This window comes from Candoia aspera, chromosome 1 (genome assembly GCF_035149785.1).
Source record: "Candoia aspera isolate rCanAsp1 chromosome 1, rCanAsp1.hap2, whole genome shotgun sequence".
In the NCBI taxonomy this organism is placed as follows: Eukaryota; Metazoa; Chordata; class Lepidosauria; order Squamata; family Boidae; genus Candoia; species Candoia aspera.
The window spans coordinates 19,978,787-19,988,526 of record NC_086153.1 but is presented as its reverse complement, the minus strand read 5'-3'; the positions used below and the strand labels follow the sequence as shown (position 1 = coordinate 19,988,526).

Sequence of the window (9,740 nt, the reverse complement as noted above, 5' to 3'; positions counted from 1 at the left end):
AGTAGGAATTAGAGGAAGGCAACATCATGGGAAATGCGTAACGTGTGAGGGTACGGTTCTGTCAAGTGGGAAAAGGCCTTCAATGCCAGCCATCCTGTTTCTTGCTGTGAATATCTTCCCCCAACCCCATACACACTTTCTCACACATATACTATTTCAAATAGTTTAATTTTAAAAATATTCTCTTCAGTGCTAAAATATCTCTTTTCTTCCCTGCGTGGCCAGCACTTTTCATGGCAGCAGGGCCCTGATCACAAAGTCAGTTCCACATGCAGATTGTGATGGAGAGGACAGGTCTGCAGAGACTAGAGAGGGCCGGGTCATTGGTGCTAGCTGTGCTAGGTGGCTATTCCACCCCTGAGAAGGGCTGCTCAGAGACAATGCCCCTTTGGCACCTGGGGAGATATTCTTCACCCTGAGGTCCATGTTTGCCAGACTGCAAAGGAGAGCCCTTTAGCCACCTAGATGCAGCCCAGCCTTCACTTCCTAGAACGCCTTCTCAGCTGCAGCACTACCTACCCTTCCCTGGAGGGGAAAGTTTTGGCTCCCTCCAGCACTAATGGCTTAACCCCACAACTATTGCACAGCATCCCAGGCAGACTTTCACCAGGTCCTGACTTGCCTCCAGAGAGAATCCTTCACTGTCTGGAAGAGAAAGGACAGGGATGGACTTACAAGCTACCTGTTAAGTGCAGAGAGCTCCTCTTTCTTACAGGAACCTTCTTAGCTGCAGTCCTCAAAGCCCACAAAGAGGATAAATAAAAAGTATACAAGAGAGGTTGCAACCACCTCATTCCTTAAGCGTGCAAGTCAAGAGGGCGTGGCTGGGAGGAGATTGCACAAAGGGGACAAATCTTAACACAGGTAGGATGGGCAAAGTTTCATCTGGAGAGGTTATGGAAAGAGCAAGTTGATTCTTGGAGGACATTGCACAGGAGAGAAACATGGAGGTGGAGAAGAATACCAACTTTCAAACAGACTGGTATTTTGAGAGAGAGGGGCAGGTGGAGTTTTGAAAAGAACTGTATCACAGGATGAAGCAGACTGGCTAGCTCTCAGAAGCTGCATGACATATGGAGTTCTGATCAGCACAAAATCTCTTAAGTGGAGGTGCACCAGAATCTTCCTCCCCTCCGTTCACCTGAAACAAAAAACAATACAGTGCCGTTGGCCAGGCTGTCAATACTGTATAGAATGTGAACAAAACAAGTTTTACAGTGCTGACATGAAAGATGTGGAAGCACTTCCAATGATGTGACCACACCCATTTCCCAACTGAGATTGCTCCATAAGTACAGAATTGGATTTCTTGAACTGAATGTGAACATTATGAACATTATTGTGTGCTCTGAATAGCCCCTTCTAACTAATTAAACATGAACTTTATATGTTGTATTCTTGACAGTATTACAGAAGTGGTTGGCCACTGCCGCCTTCTGGGATTTTTTTTTCCAGCTTCCTAGTCCAGCCTATATCCTGGGATTTCCTGATAGTCAACCTGCTTAATTTTTCTGAGATCAGTCAAGGTTGGCTTGATGCTGCCACCTGCTGTGGCAAGCAGTTACCAAAACCACTATAATGTAAGTCTCATAATTTTTTTTCAGGGTAGTAAAAAGATACAAGTCCTCTGAAATGTAAAATAGTGAATTGTTTTTTGTGTATTTGAAAGTACTGTATTTGGGGTGTGGGGCTGCCTTGCACTATGATTGTCTGGCTGCAGATACTGCAAGGACTGATTTCTCTTCCCTCGCAGGTTGAAAAATATGGAATCAATGTTGGCCTTGCTTCACCTCTAGAATTTGCACTTTGTTGAGTGACAGGGCCCCTGTCTATGCAAGGAAAAAACATGGAGAAACATGCCCCCCTGGAAGATTCCACATCCAAATGACCATTACTTATTTTACAAATGACTGTTGCTAAGAGGATAATCAGCAACCCACTGATAGTATGTTGTTTCATAGTTGCCCAGCCTGTCCCAGTGTGTCTACACACTGAAGAACAAGAACTGCACGAAGGGCACAAGGATGTAGTGTCTCACAGCTGTCGAAAAAGGAATGGTTAACATTGCTTTAGGTTGGGGAGAAGTATCAGCATAGTTCTGTAGAAGTTGATGGTTCTGAAACAGCCCTCTGCCTTTTGCCAGGACACTAAGTGGGGTCCACTAAATCCTTTGCTCTGCTTTTGGTTTTTTTTCTGCAGCTTTCAGGGGTACTGTAACTCACAGACCCAGTTCTAGGAATCTCCTCTCATTTGCTCTGCATGTGACTTGGCCCACCATGTAATTCCCATCTTTTTGCTCCTTACTGGAAAATGGGGGAGGGGCTGCAGTGCCATGTTCCAGGATATGGCTAATGTGTTGCATAATTGAATACGCAGCCTCAAACTTGTCTTCTCATCTCTGTAAACTCTGCTAGAAATGGGGCTATGTTTCCACTTATAAAAAGCATAAATCAGATCGCTACGTTTGTTCTGCTGTGTTTTTCCTGCAGCTTCTGTGGGTATAATCACACCTGTGCCAAGCTCAGTATAGTTTTCACAGGAGTTACGGAGTTGTGTAAGGGCCTGTACCCCTTCTGAGAATGGAGGCAAGTATCTGTTCTCTACTGATGTTCAAAAAGGGCCATCGGGGATCTGTGTATGACTCTATTATTGTTTTTGTACCACAGGATCTGTCAGTCTCTTTGCTAAACTCTGTTCCTTTCTCTATTTTTCTGGCTACATCTTTGTAGTAACCAGAAAATACAGTGTTTAATATGTGGCCAAGATGTGACTGTCCTCTAGTACTTCATTGCATGGTGCCTGTCATAGATGTAGGAATATTCGCCATTCTGAAAACTTTATGTTCCCTTGCCTTTCGCCCTCCCAAACAGGAGCTACTGTAGAGCTATTTCAGATGAACTAAAAAAGGGCCCACAAATCCTTCAGATTCTTGGTCAAAAGAATTCAACAAATGTTCAACAAAAGAATTAAAAGAAAACTTATTCAGTGTTATCATGGAGGCTTCAGCCTTAAAAGATGCCAGGATATTGATTTGAACTTACATCATGAGTTGTCAGTGTTTTTTGTTGTACGAGAGGAAAACCATAGTAGTTTCTAGTAGAATAATAATTGCCTGCCAGCTTTGCAAAGCCATTCTTAAGGGCCTTTTCTTTCTCCCCAGTCCTTGCTTATGCAGAAAAGCACAGGTTGCAAAAGAGCATACCAACGGTGTTGATTAAGATACATCTCGGAGGTAGAGCATCTGGATGACCCTGTTTAGCTTGGAAAGCTCTGCAGGGCTGGACCTGCTTAGCAGTTGGATGGAAGAACTCCAGGGGATACCTGGGAGACTAGGCTAACCTGGGAAGTAGAAGAAACATCCTAGCAAAAGGCAATGACAGACGACTAAAAAGGATATATGGATATGTCCATCCAGATCCTAGAAATCAAGTTGGACTTGATGGAGACTTTATTTCACATTGTAACACATGGAAAATAACTGCTGCTAATCAACTTTCCAATTAAAGCCGTGGTGTGGCTAGGAGTGCTGCAGCTGAATGCCCAATCAGAAATGCTTTGAATAATAGTCCTGTATGCTGCTAAAGAGTGTGGGTCTGGATCTGGTTCTGTAACACTGCCTTAGGAAGCTGCTGCCTATTCCATAGGCCTTACCTGAGCCTTGAGTTTAACTGGCTCTTCCTTTGTGAGGGTTGGAGGTTCATCAGCTACTTCTGATGGAGGGAGAGCAGGTTCTGAGAGTGAGTAAGAAAAAGGGGTTAATGGCACTTCAAGGTTTTGGGATCTCTGCTGGCGAGGTATTAGGCGAGGTATTAAGTACCCTGCAGGAATCCAAGATAGCAAGGGTTGTACATATGCTATTAATACTGAAGCTACCCATGCCCCTTACCAGGAATTTCTCATAATGTGCCAGGCCTGTCTCAGTACTCCCACAGCAGCCATGGAAATGAGTTTTTGGGGTGCCACAACTCCTTAGCCAAGCCACTCACCTTCCAAGGGCTCCTGTCCCAGCGTAGGTGGCTGTGAATCGTCAGTGCGGAAGTCAGAGGTGTGGCTGGGGCTCATGGATTCACTTTGCTGTGGACTGGGGCTGGAAGCAGCGCTACTGTCTGCCTTTAGTTGATAGGTATCTGAGAGGGAACTTTGATTGCTATTCTCATCTGGGGAAGCCAGAAAGAAAACAAGATTTTCAGTGAGCTGGAACCAGCAGCAGCACTGCAGGTGTATCCGTGTGATAACCAAAGTGAAACTTGGATTTTCAAATGGTTGTTTCCTAAAATGTACTACTTCCCACCATGGGTAAGTAAAACGTTAAGTAAAACTTAAACCCTCTTCCCCTGTCTGGGTAATACTCCAACAGAGACAACCAGGACTGAGGAACAGCTTCAGGTCTACTACAGTTCTTTAACAGACTGGAAATACTATTGAGCACAAAATCCCACTTCCTGAGAATCTTGGAGTTTTGTTTTAAAAATCAAATTCAGGTTTCTAAGACCTATGGACTGAAGGGATGCTTTGACGTTTGCTGAAATGCCAGAAACCAGTGAAGAAACTGAACAGAATTTCCAATAGTTGGAGGTAGAAATTCAGTGTCCTATACAACCTCTTTCCAGCTGTTGACGACAAACAAAACCAGACTAAATTTCAAAACTGGGGGGAAGAGACAAATTATGCCAAAATATCAATTTTGGGGGTTGATTGTGTAACTAATTGAAGTTACACAAATTCCAAAAATGTGTTCTTGACATCCTTTGCCATAGTCCGTGAGCACATGATACTATCATAACACAGGCTGAAAGACTGGCCCACCTAGCCCAGCATTAGCTGCCTTGACTAGCAATGACTTGCCATGGTTTGAAACAGGGATGCCGCTTTCTTGATGATGCCCGAGGCTGTTACAGGACCTCTTTGCCTGTGCCTGCAGGGCCATTCTGCCTCACCAATATGCAGGAAAGACTTGAAGTCTAATCACCTTGGAATTCCAGGAGAAGGGAAGAGTTGGTTGCAGTTTCAGCTGGATAGCCATTTGGTTCCTGGACAGCAGTACCACTGGATTTGGACTTCTCTTTCTTGAAATGGGAGAGAAGGAAGGCAGTGAGTTTTGTTCTGGTGTGTGCAAAAGAGAGCTCTCCCACATATAGGCACCTCTACAATTAGCAGCTGGAGCAGATTGGACCTCAGAGGCCACCAGTAGACTCAAAGGATTTTCCACAAGGAAAGCAAGACCTCCTTATCTGGGGCTTGATATGTCTTTGAGGAATTAAGCATGAGAACTACTATTTTGCTGCCATCTATTAAGAAGCCTCTGAACAACGCCCTCCCTTTCTTGTCACATATCCAGTTTGTCCTTTCAGATATGCCAAAACAAATGATCTGTCTATGGTTCATTTTTAATTTTCTTGAGAGAGGCAGGAAGGTCTATTGAAGATGAACTGACATCTGTAACATTACTGTAAGGATCACCTCTGTACAGTACGCTTGTTTGCAGGAAGGGCAAGTAAAAGGTAGCCTATTGCTCATTCTGCTGGCTGCTCCAATTCTTGCCCCATGTTGGAGAACAGCCCAAGCTCCCCTCCAGCAGGCCCTGCTGCTTGACGCTCTCATCCCTCACCTCTTTGCTATCAGCCACAGGCACCCACTTGAATATCCGCAGAGATGTGTCTCCCACTGTCACCCATTTCTTCTCCCTGCATGAAAGCATGAATGAGATTAGACACAGCCAAGCACACCTTCTTACCCAGCCACCATTTATAGGCTTGGCTTAGATTAATAGCGGAATTATTTCAGTTCTACTTCGCTTCTGCTTTTTTTCTTAAGCTGTACTGAGGCCAAGCTGAAATTGCCCAGCATAGCATTTTGGAACAAGGTGAACTGTAGCACTCTGTGTTCAGAACTGTGAATGAAACAATCACTTAGCTCAGGAGTGAATAACCTTTTGGACACCAAACTCTACACTTAGTTTTTGAGTAGGATCCAGGGGGCCACACACCAAGGAATAGGCAGGGCTATGTCAAAAATGAAATGTAATTTAATTTAATGAATGTTAAATTAAATATGGTTAATATAACAACTTCTCATGCCTGTAATAATGTTCCTCTTTTGATACATTAACAATTATAATATGGTGGCAGTTTTTGGAGGGCCTGTTAGGAATGCACCCAAGACTTTCAAGGACTGTACAGGCCAGAGCAGTAAGACATAGCATTAAAAATACTGTAGGGAAAAATACAGCTGCAAACAAAATGGTATTTTCAATCCATTTAATATAACCTGCTGGTCTATATAAAAGACTTTAGTATAAACACAAGGCTAGTCTTTTGCAAGTTTTCCTGTAGCTACCAATCTTACTTCAGGTATTGTGGGGAACCACAAAAGAGTTCTCAAGTATACAGATAAGCTGAAGAAGTTGTTTTCGCAGAATCCCAAATTGTTTACAGCTTTAAAGACCACCACCATTTGGTAAGAAACTGAATTTCTACAGTGCTAACCTTTGACAACTGGCAATCCTGTTGCTACTGCTTTCTCTGCCTTACCGTTCAATATGATTTGACAGGGTGAACTTTTAACTATGCATCAGTAATGTCTAAGGTTGTTATAGCAGCCAATGATTGTATTCACACAATATAAAGAACAATCCAATAGAAGAGAATATCTGTAGCTCAGGGTTGAACTGTGGAGTCCTTGGTGCTCTCCGAGCTTGGTTGCTTGCTTGCAGACGTTTCATTACCCGACTGGGTAACATCACCAGTGCGAGTGAGTGTGGGGTTTGCTCCCTGTTCATATACAGTAGCTTGCCCTGTATATAAACTGCCTGGGTGGGCAAGCCACTGTATATGAACAGGGAGCAAACCCCACACTCACTCGCACTGGTGATGTTACCCAGTCGGGTAATGAAACGTCTGCAAGCAAACAGCCAAGCTCAGGGAGCACCAAGGAGTCCATACAGAACAATTCACAGACCATATAAATGGTTTCAAACTACTTCTTAAAGCAAAACATACCAACCATATTACAGCTTACTGTGATGATCTGTCACACCATGCTAAGACATAATATAGTTTCTTTGATTCTGGCCTAGCCATTACAAGTTGGTTATGATTTAGCATGTTGTATGAACAAATTTAATGCATTTTGCCAAGAAAGGCTGGTTCTGACAGGTTTGGCTCCTTTTTCTTTTGTTGCTGATTTAGAACTAAAATTCTTTTACTGCTTTGATGTTACTTTACATGATAATATCCTTTTCTACTTGTTTATACATATTTCATTCCTTTATCTTGGAAACTCCATCTGGAAAGCATGGTATTCCTTAAACTGAGCAGTCAATTGCTCAATCCCAGCCACCTTACCTTTTGAGCCAGACCTCAGGGATCTGAATGTATTCTTTTTTCAAATTTAGCCATTCATTGTTTTCAAACATTAACCAAATTAGAAATCAAATTCTCAGACCCACTCCTGTGCAATTATAGAATCATGTATCTGTATGATCTGAATTTTTAAAAAGTGTACATATCATAGTTGTCAATGAAGTGAACCAGACAAAGTTCATTTCAAGTGTTCTCTTACATAATCTGAGTCATAGGAATGTAAAAAATTCTTTGCTGGGTTTTTTGCATTCACCCTCCTGTTTTTAGTAGTAGCTAGCCAAAAACTCAAAAAAACGTTCCAAGCAGCATATCAATTGCCAGTCCTCAGTTGTTTATCCTTAGATCCTGAGGTTCAGATACAGCTTGCTACATCAGACCAAATACTATGCAACTGCTGTAGCAAGCAGCATACACCAGACCCTAAACAATCACATCCCTGCCTCCCAGGAAGAACGTGGCCCCATATATTGGCCCCAAAACAGACAAGCTGCGATAAGTTGCTTGCTTCTCCTTATCAGAACTCAGCTCCAACAATGAAGATAGTAATACTTGGGCCAAAATAGTCATCCATTGGCTAGAGGACTCCTGACTTCTGTGTAGATATGTATCATTACAATCTATTATTCAGCCTTACGCTATACATACCCTGATACAAATTAGCCAGGTGTCCCCATCTGCCACAACAGGGCAGGAAGACATTCCATGTGGTGTGTTACCAAAGCTCATATTCTGTGGTAGACTGACTCTAAAGGTGGAGGTTCTATTTCCAGCTAATAAGCCACTATATTCTCAGTTCCCATCTCTTACTGGCCTACCTTACAAGGTTGTTGTGCAGATTACTAACGTCATACAATTACAGATTTTTTTAGAATTCAGGTGGGCTCTACTCCTTTCTGTATATGCATACAAAAATTGTTCGGCACGTAAACTAGCAAGGGTCTCCCTCCTGCCTATACCCACTTCCAAGAAGCTGGATGAGGCAGGCAGCTGCGGGTAGGCCCGCCAATCCCTATAGCAACCCGGCTCCCTACTTTCCAGCTCCCCTGGGGCTCGACTGGTCTAGCGTCACGTCAATCCAAACTATCTGACAGGTCCCACTGCCTGCGCTACAAATCGCACAGCTCCCCGCACCCGGCCATTTCAGTTGTTACAAGATGATTGGCCGTTTCGCAAGAGCCCCACCCACCAAAATAAACGCCTGCCACCAGTTGGCTGCTTAGCTGTCACCAAGGCCGCATTCGGCGGGGATTGGTTGACCCCTTATCAGACCCCTCCCCCCACGACCCCTCCCTCCGGTCCCTCACCATTTGCGAACGCGCTCGATCGCCGCCATGACTTTTTTGATGTCATCCTTGGCGCGGCTGCGGGTCTCTGCCCGCACTGAGCGGCCCGACATGGCGCCTGTGGCCCCAGCAGCCCCAGATCCCGCAGCAGCCGCTGTGCCCAGCTGCGCATGCGCGCACCGCCCCTATACCTCCGTGCGTAACGCGTCAGCGCCCCGCCTGAGGAAGTGTAGGGGCTCTTTAAGCGCATGCGCAAGCCGGCTTTCTAGCCCCGTGCATAGAGGAGGTGCGAAGCGAGTTCGTGATTGTCCTTTATAACGGGCCAGTAGTTTTATATTGCTTCAGAGGAACCAGCTTTGTTATGCTAGTTATTTATTTTAGGTAGAATTAGGGGAAAATACAGTTGAAGTTTCAGAAAAAGTTTGCTTGCCATTTATATTGTATAAGGGAAAGGAACAGGAAAAACTGTTAAGAGTGTCTGCTTTGGATTCTTAACATCCAGCTTCAGATCGCAGGAACAGCTGGAGAAAGGCCTTTCCCTTATGTCAGACGAATGTTTCCTTTGAGCCTTCAGGTGATGTTTTTCTTAGCCATGGCTGCTTTAAGGCAAGTTTTTTTTTTTTCATTTTCTCAAACTAGCCTACAGTTGTGGGATTTCCACATCCAGGTATTAATCAAGATTAATCCAGTTTAGCTTTTTCAAGGGTAAAACTGCCTTTTATATTTCTGCTGCTATTTTTGTTGTATTAATGACATCACATGCTAAAGTGACACCTGGGTTCTCACAATCATGAATTACCCAACATATTTAGCCTAACCTAGAGTATTTGTGAACTCACTTATTGTGTCAACAATATTGGGCTATGTGGACTAGTGATATGACTCAGTAGAAGGTCCTGTTTTGCTAAATTATGAAGGTTATGTGGCTTATATTGTTCACATCTCAGAGTTTTTCAGAGGCTGCTAAATAAAAGAAAAAGATGATTTGGAAGAAGATGACATACCTACAGTAAGCCTTAAATATTAAAACTAAGGTTTATGAAATAAGCTATAGAGCTCTGGTTCACATATAACATTAAGCGAAAAACAAATACAT

At 43.6% G+C, this 9,740-nt stretch overlaps 2 protein-coding genes across 2 annotated transcripts in view; both read right to left on the bottom strand.

Annotated features, from left to right (window-relative positions):
* The window catches only part of TBL2 (transducin beta like 2), a 39,654-nt gene that overhangs the window by 21,339 nt on the left and 8,575 nt on the right, over window positions 1-9,740 (bottom strand). The gene's annotated exons all lie outside the window — the stretch shown is intronic.
* On the bottom strand, window positions 150-8,813 carry BCL7B (BAF chromatin remodeling complex subunit BCL7B). Its single transcript, XM_063299052.1, has 6 exons — window positions 8,666-8,813; window positions 5,609-5,684; window positions 4,970-5,066; window positions 3,987-4,157; window positions 3,652-3,731; window positions 150-1,141 (listed from the first exon to the last, which is right to left on the bottom strand). Exons 1-6 carry the CDS (start codon window positions 8,755-8,757, stop codon window positions 1,049-1,051), a joined length of 609 nt encoding a protein of 202 aa, XP_063155122.1. The 5' UTR covers window positions 8,758-8,813; the 3' UTR covers window positions 150-1,048.

Coding starts and splice junctions, on each gene's coding strand:
- BCL7B (XM_063299052.1), bottom strand. CDS start 8,757: ATGTCGGGCCGCTCAGTGCGGGCAGAGACCCGCAGCCGCGCCAAGGAT. Junction 3,732..3,986: donor GGGACAGGAGCCCTTGGAAG/GTGAGTGGCTTG, acceptor ACTCACTCTCAG/AACCTGCTCTCCCTCCATCA. Junction 1,142..3,651: donor CAGTTAAACTCAAGGCTCAG/GTAAGGCCTATG, acceptor TTTTTGTTTCAG/GTGAACGGAGGGGAGGAAGA.